Source organism: Engystomops pustulosus, chromosome 2 (genome assembly GCF_040894005.1).
Source record: "Engystomops pustulosus chromosome 2, aEngPut4.maternal, whole genome shotgun sequence".
Taxonomy (NCBI): domain Eukaryota; kingdom Metazoa; phylum Chordata; class Amphibia; order Anura; family Leptodactylidae; genus Engystomops; species Engystomops pustulosus.
The window spans coordinates 156607762-156626732 of record NC_092412.1 but is presented as its reverse complement, the minus strand read 5'-3'; the positions used below and the strand labels follow the sequence as shown (position 1 = coordinate 156626732).

The 18971-nt window shown below is 42.3% G+C and overlaps 1 protein-coding gene across 2 annotated transcripts; it reads right to left on the bottom strand.

The window, feature by feature from the left end:
* Positions 1 to 1677: 1677 nt before the first annotated feature.
* Positions 1678 to 17476, bottom strand: SLC30A2 (solute carrier family 30 member 2). 2 transcript variants are annotated; one of them, XM_072137091.1, is made up of 8 exons: positions 17143 to 17476; positions 10879 to 11093; positions 6664 to 6810; positions 5175 to 5328; positions 4031 to 4214; positions 3795 to 3900; positions 3566 to 3700; positions 1678 to 2159 (listed from the first exon to the last, which is right to left on the bottom strand). In XM_072137091.1, the coding sequence occupies exons 1-8, from the start codon at positions 17184 to 17186 to the stop codon at positions 2014 to 2016; spliced, it is 1131 nt and encodes a 376-aa protein (XP_071993192.1). In that variant the 5' UTR covers positions 17187 to 17476; the 3' UTR covers positions 1678 to 2013. The 2 variants fall into 2 exon arrangements, with proteins under 2 accessions (XP_071993192.1, XP_071993193.1); XM_072137092.1 differs by lacking the exon at positions 17143 to 17476 and adding an exon at positions 16930 to 17063.
* Between the last annotated feature and the right edge of the window lie 1495 nt (positions 17477 to 18971).

The window sequence follows — 18971 nt, the reverse complement described above, 5'->3', positions numbered from 1 at the left end:
TTTATTAACCATGCATCATTGTCTATTAATACTGTTTATTAATATGTCAGAAACATTTAACATTGTGTTATATACAAAAGTCAGAACATTCTTGACATAGTCCCCTTATCAGTATGATCACTTACCTTCACATTACAGTGCTTCCAGTCCAGCACGATCCTCACACTTAGAATCCAAGTCTCTTGACATGCGCAGTAGTGCTCACATTAGACGCTGCACACAGCGTCTTCTTCTTCCTCCATGGCAACTCACAGCTCCTTCCGCTCATGCGCAGCTGACTCCACGAGACACCGAGTCAGTACATAAATAGTGAGCGCACGTGCAGTCAGGTCTCCTGCCTCACCTAAGCCTCAGATGCCTCCACGATATAGTAAGTCCTCTACTACTGCTTATATTTATCACGCCTTCACCTAAGATTCTTTATATATACTTAAGCTATTTGTCTCCACCTCCTATCATCCTGATATTCTCCTTCACTCTGACGCTAGAACCTGTTTATCGACTGTTACATAGTACAATTACATTTTTAACGGTACACCCTATATTTTTGTCTATTACCATGAATTGCAAGTTTATTATTTTTTCCCTTTTTACCATCATTACTTGTCTATTTCTTTTAGCTTCACCATGCCTTGTATTTCAGATTCTTTAAACAGAACCTATGCCTACTATTATGTACTTTTCCTATGACGCCGACTACCTCTGTGTATATCATTATATATCTTACCAATATTCATCTTAATATCTTGAAGATTTATACATGTATGTTTATATATATTGTTTTATAAAGGCCCTCCCTAATGTTTATTTATGGTTGATTCTTTTCAGATTAGATCATACTTGACAAAGGTCGAGATGACCGAAACGTCGTTTATTTGATCAATTCATTTATTATGTTATGATAACAAAACTATTACAAGGTGAAGGCCGAATGTTATGAACTTTTCACTGTAAATAATAAAAATTGATACAAGCAAAGAAACTATTGTGTGTGCCAAAAATTCATCTACTATATGATGATACTATATATGTTGGGTTTTTGTTATGATTTTGACTTTTTTTTTGGATTACACGGCTCTTTATAAGTTATGGGGCTTATGGGCATTTTTATTGATTTAGAAAATTTTAAATTGAATAACTTTTTTATTAGACCCACCATGGGACATTAACAAGCAATCAGGGTATTAGCGGTGTCAGCCTATGCACATGCATAGGCGGACACTGTGCTTTTAAGATGACATCATAGACGCCATCTTACAGCCACTGTTTGCAGGCAGCCCTGGGGTCCTGATTAGACCTCATAACTGCCATGGGAGCAATTGGCGCCCCCCCGAAGACGGAGGCAGGGGGAGGACGGGCGTTCGAGGGGCTGAGACCCCAAGAAGCCAGCTTAAATGCAGGTTAAACAACCGCAATCAATTTCATTTTGTCTAACTTTGAGACACTTGAGAAATCTGCCTTCAATTTTTAATCCAGTGACCATAAAGTCCCATATACAAGGGAAGAATATGTTATGATTAGATGTGTGTACACATGTACATATCACACACTGTTAAACGCCATTTGACTAGAAATGTGTAAACAGAAATGTTATCTGAAGAGTCTAACTGGCCATCTCTGCTATTTTAATTTCTGAAACCTAACACACGTACCAAAAAAAAAAAAAAAAAACTCACATTTTAGAAATAGATCATGTCGAATGACATGTTTTATTAGTTACCACAAAGTCTCTCTTATGTTGTGCAAATGTCTGCAAATTGTGGAAAGTCTAAGGTACTCCATGACAGAGAAACCATCTTTGTCACCACTCATCTTGAATAAGGCAGGAGAGCAGAGATCACATACATGAGATACGGAGGTCCAATCCAGCAGCCAAATGCTACTCTCAGGAAAACGCTTGGACAGTACAACATTGATCCTTGGCAAGAGAAGTCAAAGGCAATTTATATCTTCATATCAAGCAAGAACTGCCCTGGCACAGAACTGGATGGCATCCCAGACTACAATGCATTGTTAGTCAGTGGGGTCCTGACATTCTTGACAATCTCTCATATCTTCTGAGTAATTTTCTATTTGGATAGTAGTTGTGTGAAAGTGGAATTTACTTTGTAGCTCAGAGCTGGCCTCCTTCAGCACCATCTGAGAGTTTGCATCTTCATCTAAAAGGAGAAATGGAAAGAGCTAACCCACGTGTACACATAGACCAAACACAAAAAAACAATCAAATAAGAAAAGAAATGCCTTGTTTTGATGCTGGCCTGAATGGAGAGGTGGTCGAAACTGACCTTGCAAGCTCCATTCAAAGTCTGTGGCATATTAAACACCTGCCTTCATCGTCCTCCCTGTCAGTGCACCGCATGCCAGATTAAACTTAGAGGCTCTGTAAATCCAAAAAAGTAACTTGCCCCTCTTCCCTGATCTCTGCCAGGTTTGACTGATTTTACCAAGTCAAACATGATCTAAAAGTCAGGAGAATTCTCTGTCATTTTCTGAAGGAAACTTTACCAAAAGTCATGGCCAAAGTGGCGGGCGCTGCACAAACAGCAGACATCAGCTGAACTGATGATTTTTACAAGCTTTGTGAACCAGAAAACTGACAGGCAAGGCTTAGAAACTCACCCCTGCAGAAATCAGATATTTATACATTTTCCTTTAATAAATAGCACTACATTAAAATCCACTCTTCACAGAAAAAGCAAAGAGGATTTGGGTTCACAACCACCAACAACCTGTTATCGAGGCCATTGTCAGAATCACAATGATGTTCTATATTCTGGGAGATTTAACTTTATGCAGAAATTGATCTTTACACATTGCATACAAATGACCAGAAAGTAATCACTTGTCGGGATGTTGCCACATTTGATGTCCCATGTTGACATACTTGTAGCTTTTCATCATTTTTACCCAACTGAACTTTAGTCAAAACAGGAGGGGGGGGGGGCAGCTTGACTTTTCTCCATCCCCATGACGCCTTACGTCATTTATATGCAGTGTTTAGAGATGGTTTTCTCAGTAATATTGAATCTCCCAGAACATAAAAAGACATCATTAAATCCTTTTAATCTGAGAACAGTTACATAAATTTGGAACAATGGTTTTTGCTCTACATTGAAACTAAACTCCACAGTCAAAAGATCAAGTATTTCCTGGAGTTTTACTACCAATATTTGCACCAGAAACTGACCCTGCAGACCAAGGCAAGTATACACATTTTTTTCTAGGGGGCACAGAGGAAAAAAATAAAGGGTAATTTGGGACACAAATGTACCCACAAATCGCACTGGCAGGTCCTCTCAAACAAAAGTGTAGAACAGAGGGTTTTTTTTTTCAAATGTTTTAGATTTTCCTATACTAAATTCAAAGCAAAGGCAGAAAACATCCTATATTTAGTTTAGGCCAGGGGTCAGTAGACCATGGTCATTTAAAACTACAGCTCCCAGCATGCTCCATATCACTATCCATTTATTAGTTCAGATTTTTCTGCAGCAAAGATAACGTTATAATATGAGTGAGGAAACAATATAATTTGTGGAACAAAAAAGCGTAAAAAATGACCACTTACTAATTGCAATGTGAACGGAGAGAACTGGTTGAGACACTGTCAAGGCCCAGATATGGAGACTGTGAAGAGCTTTCACTCCTTTTATAGAAAGGAGAGTATCCTTGACCATATTAAAGTCAACACCCTTAGGCGTACCTGAAGAGAGTGAAAGAAGGAACAGTTCAGACCAAAGCACACTCATCCTTAGCTTTCATCAAAGTTCCTATTATTGCTGAGCCTTAACACTTACCCTCCATTAGTACAAGAAGAACATCACGAAGAATGGTCAATGTGGTTCCCAGCACAAGGACCGAAAACAGGAAAGTGCAGATAGGGTCGATGATTTTGTATTCTGGCTGGTAGAATACACAGACTGTCAGTAAGTATCTAATGCAATTCAATTATTTATTTTTATGGGCAGAGTATCATTTTGACACAGTGTTGATAATACATGGCAAATTAAGATTCAGTTCATCAATGAATTACCTTGAAATAAATAACAAAGGCCGCAACTAATACTCCTATGCTCTGCAGCAGGTCTCCAATCACGTGAATAAAAGCAGCACGAACACTGGGGTTATGTAGCTCTCCATCACCATGTGAATGAGAGTGAGAATTTCCTGCTCCGTGACTGTGTCCATGTCCAGTCTGATGAAGTGTCACACCCATTCTATAGCAAAAAAATGAACATACATCTTATAAATGGCAAGACACAGAAGCGACCAAATGCATACTGCCCAAGTAAAACACTTGCATCTTAGTAGCAGGAGGGAGCATCTCAGACTTCCAACAGGCAGTGTATATACAGTTGTTCGAGAATCAAATGGCCTTTTAAAGAATACAAATAGGGCTGTGACTCAGTGGCACCACACCAGAAAAATTAAAAAAAAAGGGCACCATGTATTTGAAAATTTACTATGAAAGAATTACTGAAGAAAAGTAATTTCTTATATTAAAACTTGAGATCACTGGCTGCAGAAAGGTCCCTTAAGACAGGAAGACCATTACAAGAAATAAATGCACTGTATCTGCTGAGTGGATGAAGAGAACACATAAGCTTCCAGGAATAGCGATCCTTTTTTTAACCAGTAGGGTTCCTCCTCCTAACCGTAAAGAATGTCTGAATATTAAAAATAGCAGAAACTGTCGTTTCAGTGAGATATTAGGGAATTATATAAATATTAGTTGACTTTAACAGTATCAAAATGCAGGCACTTTTAGGAAAGCCCACACCTATGATTTCCCCCATATAGAAGGTTGTTTATACAGTTTAAAGTGCCTTATCAAAACTGAATTGGGTTTAATAGCAAAATCTTGACATGAAGGCTGGATTCACAATGGCAGGTGTACTGCATGTCCGCAATGGACCATTCGGTCTTTATCTTTGCATTCGCAAAAAACACCCTGAAGGTTTAACATTGATTAGAAAACATAACACAAAAAAATAAGCCAAAAACACCTATAAAAAAAAAAAAAAATGGCAGTGAGGCATCTATAAAACGCACTGAACCATGGGTGTGATAAACACACCCTAAGGATCTTATTTTGGTCACTAAACACTGGCCAATTTATCTATGTATAATGTATGATTTGACAGGATCAAACTCAATTGTAATAATCTAGTACATACATAATATTCACAGCGACTGCACAGCCAGATGTGATTAACATTGCATCTCCTTCAATCTCATAGTTGCCCGAAATGATCCTTTCCACAGCCAAGTACACCAAGACTCCAGTAACTACCCAGATAGACAGGACAGATAGAAGAGCTCCCAGGATTTCTGAAAACAGGACAAAACATTTGCATGTAAATGGCATGGCACCCAAATACAGTATTAATGGTGTTTACAATTTTAAACATATTCAGAGATAGTTCGGTCCATAAATATGTGGACACTGACAAATGTATTCTTTTTTACCCTTTTACTGAAACATATTCAAGTTATAGTTATATAATGGAAGTGGACAGCAAGTACAGACTTTCAGATTCCATTTGAGGGTATCCACATTAAAATTCGATGTAGGGTTTAGTAGTTTCAGCAATCCTGTTTTTAAAGGTACCATTTAAAAAGGTTCATTATATCATTCTGGATTTAGAAGTTAAAAGGCCTGGAGTTTATTTTAGATGTGTTGCTTGCATTTGGAAGATTTTGTTGTAAAGAAAGGAGCTCTCCATGTAGGTAAAAAAACAGCCATCCATAAAGCGCACCTGTCACCGGGACAAGCCTATGTTATGCGGATTGTAAAAATCCCTTTGTCAGCATTCTGACTCATTTCAGTACTTTACTAAAAATTTATTTCACCAGTGGCCCTGGGTCACTAGTGTTTATTGACTATATGACCCAGAAGCAGTTGAATGAATTCTTAGGCATTTGGCGACATGCTGTGCTAAAATCTACCCAAACTCACTGGTTGCATTTTATCATACAGATGGTCAATGACCTGAAACAACCCAGGAGTTTATTAAAGAAATGGGATGAAATGAAATATTCTTGAATGGCCAAATCAGTCACTTGATCTAAACCCAATTATCCGCCTCTGGCACTTAGTGCTTGATGGCGGATATATCTGTCTCTGTGCCGATTCCAGTTCAGCTCAAAACCGGAGCTGGGCAGGTATCAGTATACACCGGGTCTCAGCTGTAACTAACAGCAGACATCCCAATGTAACGCCCGCAGTCGGAGTGAGCATTTAACCTGTAAGGGGTCTCAACTATACATGTGTAGGACCGTACCGCCGCTGGGCCGCCATTGCAGTTTATGGGGACGTATATGCGGACGCAAATTTATGGCCACATATACATCCCCCCAGACAACTATGTGAATGTGCCCTTACCCTGGATGGAAACCTAATTCAGCTTTCATTGCAGCTAAAAATGGCCCAGCAAAGTATTTACTGAATACAAATACATGCAAAACATCACAAATTTTAACTGCGTTCAAAGCGTGTGTTGATTGATCACATAAAATAGCAATAATATTTAGGTCTGTGGCTGTTACATTTAAAAAATGTCAATTTTTCAACCACTTGTTCATATTTTTATTTCAGGGGACAAATTACACAAAGTGTAATGCTGCTTTAGAGAAAAAAAATCCCTGCCCATACAGAAGCATTACCTGCCCGATGCCAACCAAAATTCATTGTTTTTGTGGCTGGCCGAGAAGACATCCAGAGGGCAAATAAACTGATCATCATGCTTGCAAAATCTGTCAGAAGGTGGGCAGCGTCCGTCATAATGGCCAAACTGTGTGCAATGTATCCGCCTATTAAAAAAAAGGACAAAGTGACTAAATGGTTAAAATGTATTGTTTCCCCATTGTTTTAGTATAAATGCTGGTAAACATCGGGGCAGTAAAAAATACACTCAGCTGTGCTAAATCCGAACTGAAAAATAATTAAATATATCATGTCACAAGTGTTACCCAATAACCACGACAGTGCACAATTCCACTACAAAGAGGCCTTTTCTTATCCCATTCAAGCTTAGGCTATCATATGACTAAAGGAGTTATACACGGTAGTACAGGGGGCCGGCAGGCAGCCTATACACACACAGTAGTACAGGGGGCCGGCAGGCAGCCTATACACACACAGTAGTACAGGGGGCCGGCAGGCAGCCTATACACACACAGTAGTACAGGGGGCCGGCAGGCAGCCTATACACACACAGTAGTACAGGGGGCCGGCAGGCAGCCTATACACACACAGTAGTACAGGGGGCCGGCAGGCAGCCTATACACACACACAGTAGTACAGGGGGCCGGCAGGCAGCCTATACACACACACAGTAGTACAGGGGGCCGGCAGGCAGCCTATACACACACACAGTAGTACAGGGGGCCGGCAGGCAGCCTATACACACACACAGTAGTACAGGGGGCCGGCAGGCAGCCTATACACACACAGTAGTACAGGGGGCCGGCAGGCAGCCTATACACACACAGTAGTACAGGGGGCCGGCAGGCAGCCTATACACACACACAGTAGTACAGGGGGCCGGCAGGCAGCCTATACACACACACAGTAGTACAGGGGGCCGGCAGGCAGCCTATACACACACAGTAGTACAGGGGGCCGGCAGGCAGCCTATACACACACAGTAGTACAGGGGGCCGGCAGGCAGCCTATACACACACAGTAGTACAGGGGGCCGGCAGGCAGCCTATACACACACAGTAGTACAGGGGGCCGGCAGGCAGCCTATACACACACAGTAGTACAGGGGGCCGGCAGGCAGCCTATACACACACAGTAGTACAGGGGGCCGGCAGGCAGCCTATACATACACAGTAGTACAGGGGGCCGGCAGGCAGCCTATACATACACAGTAGTACAGGGGGTCGGCAGGCAGCCTATACATACACAGTAGTACAGGGGGCCGGCAGGCAGCCTATACATACACAGTAGTACAGGGGGCCGGCAGGCAGCCTATACACTACAGGGGGCCGGCAGGCAGCCTATACACTACAGGGGGCCGGCAGGCAGCCTATACACTACAGGGGGCCGGCAGGCTATAGTGGGGCAGCTGTGACCAATGCATTTCCCACCCTCAGATTATACTCGAGTCAATAGGTTTTCCCTTGTATGTGTTAAAATTAGGTACCTTGGCTCATACTAGGGTATATATGGCAAATAAATAATGAACTGGCCAAACCACAAGGGCTCTTTCACATTGACATTTATTCCCCACTGTTAAGACGTTGTCAGTGAACACAAAAAGAACAGGCTATTAAGTGGCAATATTTTGTTAAGTGTAGAGGGGGATTTTTTTAAATTAGTAAATGGTAATAAATCTTTACAAATATTAAGTGTGTGTGTTTTTATTTTATAGGTCTCCCATGAGGTCAGAAAAAAAACCCTGGGGGAGTTTTTTCTTACTTTTTTCCCCCCTGTAACTGTGACATCTATAAGAAATAAAAGGTCAGGGGCAAAGGGATACTGGGTCTGCTTAACTCTTTCAGGCCATCCCTGCCTTTCGCTATTGTCTAAAAGCAGAGACCGGATCCCCCTGATTAGCACAGGGGAAAACTACAGCTACATCCATGTCACACAGGCCACTTCCATGTCACACAGGTTTCCCCAAATATTTCCGTTTTGCTCCAAATTGCCCCGGGTTTTTGGCGCACGCGATCGGATTGTGATGAAACCGCGCCGGCTTTCACGCGACAAAAATCAGGGGGCGTGGCCGTTGGACAACCCGACGGATTCGGAAAAACCGCAGAATTGTAAAAACTATTTGTGTCGCAAGATCAAGCACTTACATGCACCAGGAAGAATGTGAACTCCGGCGGACCTCGGCGCAGCAGCGACACCTGCTGGATATCGGGCACACAAGCTCAGTGAATCCCGGCAGACCCAAATCCTCGTCCGACAACGTGCTCGCGGGATCGCGACTGGACCAGGTAAGTAAATGTGCCCCACTGAGTGCACATATCTCTTAACCCTCATGCACACAAACATAGGAGATTCTTGACTGTGAAGAGAAACAGCCTCTATGTGCTTCGGGGCTTCCCTATTCATTTCAGTAGTTTAATCAATGATTGAAAAAAGAAGTTTAACCCCTTAACGACCTGGCCCTTTTTAGTTTTTTCACTTCCATTTTTCACTCACCACCTTCAAAAATCTATAACTTTTTTATTTTCCCACATAAAGATTTGCACTTCATAGTGACAGTATTTAATATTCCATGCCGTGTACTGGAAAAAAAAATTGCAAATGCAGTGAAAATGGTGAAAAAACACATTTGCGCCATTTTCTTGTGGGCTTGGATTTTACAGCTTTCACGGTGCGCCACAAATGACATGTCTACTTTATTCTTTGCGTCGGTACGATTACGGGGATACCAAATTTGTATAGGTTTTGTAATGTTTTCATACATTTACAAAAATTAAAACCTCCTGTACAAAAATTTTTTTTTGATTTTGCCATTTTCTGACTTTTTCATACATTGGCGTACGGAGCTGTGGGTGGTGTCATTATTTGCGACTTTTGATGGCATCTTCATTGCAATAATTTTTAGGACTGTGCGATCTTTTGATAATTTTTTTGATTGATTTTTAAATTTTTTTCAAAATGGCAAAAAAGTGACATTTTCGACTTTGGGCCCTATTTTCCGTTACAGGGTTAAACGCAGAGAAAAAACGTTATTATATTTTGATAGATCGGGCATTTTCAGACACGGCGATACCCATTTATGATATTTACTGTTTATTAATATTTATATCAGTTCTGAGCAAAAAGGGGGTGATTTTAATTTTTAGTTTAAAAAAAAATTATAATTAAAATAAAGTTTTTTATTATTTTTACTTTTACTATTTTTTAGACTCCCTAGGGTACTTTGACCGATCCTATCATATACTGCCATATTACAGTATATGGGGATTTTCCTCCTCATTCATTACAATGTGCAATTAGCACATTGTAATGAATGGGTTAAAACGAGACAGCCTCAGGTCTTCGTAAGACTCGAGTCGGTGATGGCGACGGATCGTCACTCCCCAGTGACGTCAAGTCCATGCGCCATCTTTTTGAAGCCGCCGGGAATGCTGCATTCCTGGCGGCGATCGGTGGAAAAACGCCCACGATCGGTGCTAGGGTGTTACATGCAGCAATGACTTACCAGCTATGGAGAGTGCTTGGCCCGCAATTCCTCTCCATGCACCGGGACCCTGCACGCGTCGGGAAGGGGTTAATAACTGGCTTTTTCCTAGCTGTAGATACAGACTGCTATATCTGTCATCATTTCTAATCAAATCATATTCAGCTATTCCCGAAGTGGACGGCACATCCTAATTGTGACATCAGCTCAGGGCACTGAAGCCAGAACAGGACAGCATGTTGGTAATTGGCTGATCTGACATGCTTGTGACATCACTCAAGGTCCTTGCCAGAACACTAAGGACTTTCAGCAGAATAGCATTTTTGTAATTGGACGACCTGAAGGATGTGATGAGTAACATGCTTGTGACATCACTCAAGGTCCTATTATCTTGCACTGCTCTCCTACAGCAACTCACAACAAGCCTCCTGTCATCTCTAGCTGTTCTATACAGTTTATTATGGTTACCTGGAAGCAAGGCAAATGGAATTTAGGCAGGCGGGACATGGTAAAACCTCTTCTAGTTGCTAAACACCTGCAGATAGCCAATTAGAAGGAATTGCTTGTTTTTGCCTGGTGCAGAGTTAGGCAAAAGTGTTTATACTTTGCAGTTGTACTTTAAGCTTTGAAATCCCCTTTAAATTGCTCAACATGTCCGCTATATAGTTTTACATGGCAGAAAAAAAATGCAGGACTGCCATCAAATGGCAATTGACAGTCTTGCGTCCCATACCTATAACCTCTCCAATCATGAAGACAAGACAGACTACAGATGCCACATAAAGTTTCCTTCGCGCTCGCTCCTTTTCAGTGCTTTGCCAATCATCTTGTGCTCTGTCAGAGTGGCAGTGTTTGTTCCCCTGGTGATCCAATTCAATGCCACTTAGATCTGTCACATAGGTGAACATTTGGTTATGGAAGTCTTTTCCTGAGATTCCAGAATATGACCTGGAAAATAAAAAATTATTATTACTGAAAAAGGAACTTCTAAACTAAGCTGCAGAAATGTGCAAAACAGGTGCAAGGACAACTATTCTTTTGTTTGACAACATTTTAGGGAAATTCCTTGGTTATTTTCCTTTGATACCTACTGTAGTTTGTTACACTTATGGTAACCAGACAGTCAATCCTCCACTTAAAAGAGTTGGCCAATGAAAGAAAGTTCTCAAATTGAATCCCCTAGTCACATTTACACAAAGATAATTTTGACCCCCTTACTTGCCAATATCTGACACAGATGAGAGAGATCAGAGTCTTGAGATGGATATAAGACACAACGAAACAATCAGATCTGCTGCCTCACCTAATCAATAAAACAGAGTGTGCATTGCTATGTGACCCCCTCCTCTGGGATATAGAGCAGCTGCTGCCACATCCCCTCCACACTGTGTAGAAGCATGGCTGAACCAGGAAGTGGCTGTGTCTTTAGTGTGCCGTCTACTTCCTACCCCTCCCCCTTCTCCTACAATGCAAGATAAGCTAGAGTGAATTGTCCAACCAGTCAGAAGATTATTGGTCAGATCAACGGACAACCAAATTGTAGGCAGCAGGACTGAGAGAGACAGGTTGGAATAATAACTGAAATCCAGTATTTTTGTTATCCTGAGTATAAGAATCTTGTCTTCGTGGGAATACTCCTTTGAGGGCACCCGATTTACAGATGACAGTTACAGACAGACCTCTCTGCTTGCTGTAACCTGTGGTTAAGCTCTCTGGATGCTTTACTTTGCCCCACGTTGTAATCAGTTGTAAGGCATCATTAAGTTTTATAGATACCGTAATCCTTTTCCCATGACAGCACAAAATTTTGAAAAAGCAATTATGACAACAACATTTTTTTTTGGAGTTACAATTAGAAGAATACACCTGTTCCAACTTAAAGGATAAAATCATGCGAGCAGACCACCTGGTAGGCTACTTAATACTGATGCCGGCACATACTTTAGTTAGGCACGGCGATCATTAGTTTAGCTAAAAAAATGTTTTACTTACATATGAAAATAGCCCTCCGGTGCTACCCCTACGTCATCTTCGGAAGGGAGATGCCTTCCAATCTTTAATTATTCCCGCCTCCTTCATTGTAGCTGTAGGGGTAGCACCGGAGGGCTATTTTCATGTGTAAGTAAAACATTTTTTTAGCTAAACTAACGATCGCCGTGCCTAACTAAAGTATGTGCCGGCATCAGTATTAAATAGCCTACCAGGTGGTCTGCTCGCATGATTTTATCATGCGAGCAGTGGTAGGTTTCCTTTAACAGGTTAACAAAACCTAAAGATCCTGTCTTGTATGTAACCCAGGACTGCCTGTACATGAAAAAGGTTTCCTAAAAACAGACCTTTATAACTTCCCACTGGTGGTGGGGAGCACTTATCAGTAGAATAGGGGTCCAGAGCCCTTAGTCCATCTGCACTGAAGTTTTGCTAGTAAAGGTAAATAAATAATACAGTCTATGGGACTGACAGCCAAGTACAGCAATCACATCCCAATAGATCTATAATAGGTTGTTAGAATGCGTACACCATCTATTATTCCTCCAGCAAAGTGGATATATTGTTTACTCAAAGGGGTCAATGATCACAATAGACTAGAGCTTTAAGAGAAATATTTGTTAAAAAGAATTATAATTTCATTGTTTAGTAAAATAATTCATCACAACCAAACATGACAAACAGCTTTAGGAAAAAAGCAATCTGGTCCTTAGGTAGTTAAAACAACATTCAGCCCATTGTTTACAGTATTTTTCGGACTATAAGGCGCACCAGAGTATAAGGTACACCATCAATAAATGCCTGCTAAAACGATTGGGTTCATATATAAGGCGCACCGGATTATAAGGCACACCATCAATAAATGCCTGCTAAAACGATTAGGTTCATATATAAGGCGCACTGGATTATAAGGCGCACCTTATTATAAGGATGAATAGCCAGCAGGTGGCAGACCTGTGCACAGTTCAAGGCAGCAGTTGTCTGTCAGTACAGTTGATATATAAGGCACACTGGTCTATAAGGCGCACCTTTGATTTCTGAGAAAATCAAAGGATTTTTTGTGCGCCTTAGTCTGAAAAATACAGTAACTTGCGACAAGACATAAAAAGTAAAGATGTTGCATCTTCAAAAACAAATTAAGAGCTGCAGATAAACGGAATATCGGATAAATAACGCATGAGTTTTTAAACGGGCTGAAAACGCATGCATTAAAATGGGCCAAACACACCATGTGTGGCAGCACCCCTGCTTTCCAGTTTTAACAGACTTTGCAAAGTGACTAAAACCCTCAGGCAGCATGATGAACACCAAAGGGGTGACCCTATCAGCCATAGAAAGAGAAGTCGGTTGTTCAAAGTTTGTGATTTCTACAGCATTATATCTCTGGAACATTACAAACTCATTCAAGTCCTCCAAGAAGGCTGGTCACCCTCAAAAGACAAATGCAAGATAGGACATGATAATGCAGAGAATCTCTATGGGTAATTGTTTCCACACTGTAACTGGAATTGCTCACTAGTTCAGCACTGAACAGCTTTTTACAGCATTTGCACGGATATCCCACTCTGCAGTGTCCAAACCTCTCATTAGCAGAAAAAAAATCAAAAGGCGAGACATATCGTGTGGACGGAGAAGTGGTCCACAGTTCATTTTAGTGATGAAAGCAAGTTTAGGCTGGGTTCACATCACATTCTTTGTATATGCGAAGTATATACGTCAGGAAAGCACTGATAAATAGTGGCAGATCTTGGCCATCTTGGCTCGGTTCGTCGCTCCCCATGACATCATCGGGGAGCAGCAATCTGTTGCTATGACAGCCTCGGGTCACACAAGACCAAAGCTGTCTCTTTTGCACTATGTATTACCATGTCCAATTTGCATATTGAAATTAATGATGTGTAAAATCCCCATATTCTGCCATACTGTAGTATGGAAGTATATGGTAGGATCAGGCCACCTAGGGTTAAAGTATCCTAGGGGTCTGAAAAATAGAAAAAAGAAATTCAAATCATCCTCCTTTCCCTTGAACGGATAAAATATAAACACTAAGAATCATAAATAAATTGTCCAATCTATCCAAATATAATCTATCCCAACGTTTATCTATCCCCATAACAGAAAATAGCGCCCAACGTACAGTAACAAAAAAAAAAAAAAAACGACATCACCCACAGCTCTGTACACCAAAGTATGAAAAAGTTATTAGTGCCAGAAGAAGGCAAAATGAAGAATATTTTTTTTTGTACAGGAGATTTTCATTTTTGTAAACGTATGAATACATTATAAAACCTACACAACCTGATTGCACCAACCCAAAGAATAAAGTAGACATGTCATTTGGGGCGCACAGTGAGACATAAAATCCAAGCTCACAAGAATTTTATTAAAATGGCGCAAATGCATTTTTTCACCAATTTCACAACATTTGGAATTTTTTTTCAAACTTCCCAGTACATGGCATGAAATATTAAATACCATGACCATGAAGTGCAATTTGTTACGCAGAAAACAAGCCATCACAGAGCTATCTACATAGAAAAATAGAAATGCAAAAACAAAAAAAGAGCATGGTCGTTAAGGGGTTATACTTTTTTTTTATTCTTTTCATTTTTAGTTTTAATTGGGGTTAAGTGTGGAAAAAAATGCATTTTTAAAAATTTATAGTACTTTAATTTTTTAGTTTTCAAATTAACTCAAAATGAAAAATATTAATGAATTCCCCATTTTGTTTCGTCCCTTTGACGGTTTTTTTTTAAATTATATGGAGAAATGTGAATGTATTTTTATAAATATTTGTTAATTGGTAATGCTACTCATGGCGTTTTGGTCTGTTTTTAGGCATGCGTTTTCAGTCCGTTTAAAAACACATGCGTTTTTAAAGTGTATCTGTTTATTTGACTGTTTACCATACGTATGGCTGCTTACAACCGGTTTATCTATTATGATAATTGGGAAAAACAGTAAAAAACGCATGTTTAAAAATAGACAAAAAACACCATGTGTGACATCGCCCTTAATATTTTTTTGTATGCGTGTTTCTACTTTATATGTCCCCCATGAGGTCATAGTAGACCCCTGGGAAACATTTTCACTTTTCTTCTTTACAAGTTTTCCCGTCACTGAGGCATCTGTAAGGGCGCGTCCACACGTTGCGTTTTGACGTGCGTTTTCATTGCGTTTGAAACGCATATACAACAGCTGAGGAGGGGTGATTTGCCTAAATACATCACTGTTAACATTTCCATTTACAAAACGCATCATAAACGCGATGTTAACGCATGCGTTAACATTGCGTTTACAAACGGTAATGTAATTAGGCAAATCACCTCTCATCAGCTGTTGTATATGCGTTTCAAACGCAATGAAAACGCGCCCTCAGGGTGATGTCAGACGTGCCGTCTTGGCTGAGTTTAAAAACGCATACGCAGACCAAGCCGCACCCACCGGGGCGGTGGCCTGCATTAAATTAACGCAAAACACCAGCTGCTCGTTCCCGATCGCAGGCGTTTCCATAGAAATGCCGATGCGATCGAGCCGCGGCCCGCCCGGTGGACGCGGCTTTGTCTGCGTTTGCAAACGCAGCCAAGACGGGATGTCTGACATCACCCTAAGGGTGATGTCAGACGTGCCGCTTTGTCTGCGCTTGCAAACGCAAACAAAGCCGCGCCCACCGGGGCGGGCCGCGGCCCGATCGCATCGGCGTTTCTATGGAAACGCCTGCGATCGGGAACGAGCGGCCGGTGTTTTGCGTTAATTTAATGCAAAACACCGGCGGCTCGTTCCCGATCGCAGGCGTTTCCAGAGAAACGCCGATGCGACCGGGCCACGGCCCGCCCCGGTGGCCGCGGCTTTGTCTGCGTTTGCAAGCGCAGACAAAGCGCCACGTCTGAAATCACCCTAAGGGTGATGCCACACATGGCGGTTTTAGTCAGTTTTTTAAGCATGCGTTTTCAGTCCGTTAAAAAACACTTTTGAAAATGCATGAGTTTTTGACAGTTTTCCCAATTATCTTAATAGATAAAGAGGTTGAAAACAGCCAAACGCATGGTAAGCGGCCAGCAACGGTCAAAAACGGATGTGTTTTTAAATGGAATTAAACCCCATGCGTGGCAACACCCCAAAATCCCCAGTTACATGGGAAACGACCTGTGACTGGTGATGCTGATCAGAGCTTGAATGGGTCAGATTAACCCTTTTAGACCCGGCGTTCACGCGACTGCCGATTGTATAGACCTGTGACTGGTGATGCTGATCAGAGCTGGACTGGGTCTGATTAACCCTTTTTGACCCGGCGTTCAATCGACTGCCGATTGTATAGAGCGCAATGCTGTGAGGAGTGGGGAAGGGGTAATAAACCTCATCTACTTTCTCCCTTGGTGGCTAGTGCGGGAGCACAATAAAACTGCACCAACGTCTAAGGTCCCGGGAAACGCATATGCGCTAGCGTCGCCTTATGAACAATGCGGTCAAAATCGCAACAAAAACACCTGCTCTGGGCTGGAGGTTCTTTGTACAAAAAGGATGTAAAAGTCCTAAATTTAGGCAAAATTACAGAAAAAGAGAAAAAAAGTTTGATAAATGAACCCCTGCTATTCGTTACAGAACGCATGGATTTCAGTGGAAACGCATATGTGCACCTCCGTTGCTTTTTCCAATTAACTCAAAACGCATAAAAAGTTCAAAGTATAAATGCGGCCTCAAGAACAAACTTCCCTGCTTTCCTCTGGCAGAATATTCTACCGCAATAAGCTGTATGCATGCATAGTCTCCGGCACCAAGTTAAAACGTGTTTCACCTGTTCCAATGCGGTTTCTGGCGTCATCTGAATGCAGGCTGTAAAACTAGATGTATAAATTATTCGTGCAGCAGCCGTGGACACAACATCTTTTCCAAACATTTTCTACATGAGGCGATGTTCCATGGAGTGCTGCAGCCAGGGACACTGGGAGTAGTCCAGTCAGCGGCGCATTCATCCCTCGTACAGGTGGGAAAGGTAACCGTCACTTACCGTTTCTCTCCATTGAGCAGCTGCACCTTCTCCTCACCGTCCATGTTGCACGAGGAGCCGTATGTCTCGCGCTGACGCTATCACTAGATTCACCACTATCGGGATGTCTGCCCTTTATCTACTCGGGGTCCGTGTGAATGTAACGCCGAGTGCAAAGAGCCGGCTGCAAAACTTTCCAAAATCCCAAACAGCGCCTCCCGTGTGATCTCCTGGCTCATGTGTGTCAGGAGAGCCGTCCCCTCCATTCATCCCCAGCATCAGTGCACACGGGCCGCGCATTCCACTACAGCGGCGGCTTCCATAGGTGACCAGTAGTCATCACTATAGAGAGTACACGTGCTAACGCGGAGGCAGCGCTGTCCCTCAAAAAAAGTGTATCACCACCCACCTCCAACAGTGTATCACCCACAGAACCAAACCACCCACCTCCAACAGTGTATCACCCACAGAACCGACCCCCCCCCCACCACAACAGTGTATCACCCACAGAACCAAACCACCCACCTCCAACAGTGTATCACTCACAGAACCGACCCCACCACCACCACAACAGTCTATCACCCACAGATAGATCCCCACAACAGTCTATCACCCACAGATCCCCACCACCAACAGTGTATCGCCCACAGAACCGGGTGCGTAACTAGGAGAGGCTGGGCCCTATACCAGATTTCTGAATTGTGCCCCCCCCCCCTCCCTTATACACTCATATAAACAGTAAATATACTTATGTATATAGACATACAGCATATATACACCATATACATACATACAGGATAAACACAACACATGCACATACAGCATACACACACGCACGCACAATGCCGTATACAGGCATACACACACGCACGCACAATGCCGTATACAGGCATACACACAAGCACGCACAATGCCGTATGCAGGCATACACACACGCACGGACAATGCCGTATGCAGGCATACACACACGCACGCACAATGGCGTATACAGGCATACACACACGCACGCACAATGGCGTATACAGGCATACACACACGCACGCACAATGGCGTATACAGGCATACACGCACGCACAATGGCGTATACAGGCATACACGCACGCACAATGGCGTATACAGGCGTACAGCATACACACCCACACAATGCCGTATACAGGCATACAGCATATACACCCACACAATGCCGTATACAGGCATACAGCACATACACACACACACAAGGCCGTATACAGGCGTACAGCACATACACACACACACACACAAGGCCGTATACAGGCGTATAACATATACACACACACAAGGCCGTATACAGGCGTACAACATATACACACACACAAGGCCGTATACAGGCGTACAACATATACACACACACAAGGCCGTATACAGGCGTACAGCATAAACACACACAAGGCCGTATACAGGCGTACAGCATAAACACACACACGGCCATATACAGGCGTACAGCATATACACACACACACACAAGGCCGTATACAGGCGTACAGCATATACACACACACACACAAAAGGCCGTATACAGGCGTACAGCACATACACACACACACAAAGCCGTATACAGGTGTACAGCACATACACACACACACAAGGCCGTATACAGGCGTACAGCACATACACACACACACAAGGCCGTATACAGGCTTACAGCATATACACACACACACATAAGGCCGTATACAGGCTTACAGCATATACACACACACACACACATAAGGCCGTATACAGGCGTACAGCATATACACACACACACATAAGGCCGTATACAGGCGTACAGCATAAACACACACACAAGGCCGTATACAGGCGTACAACATATACACACACACAAGGCC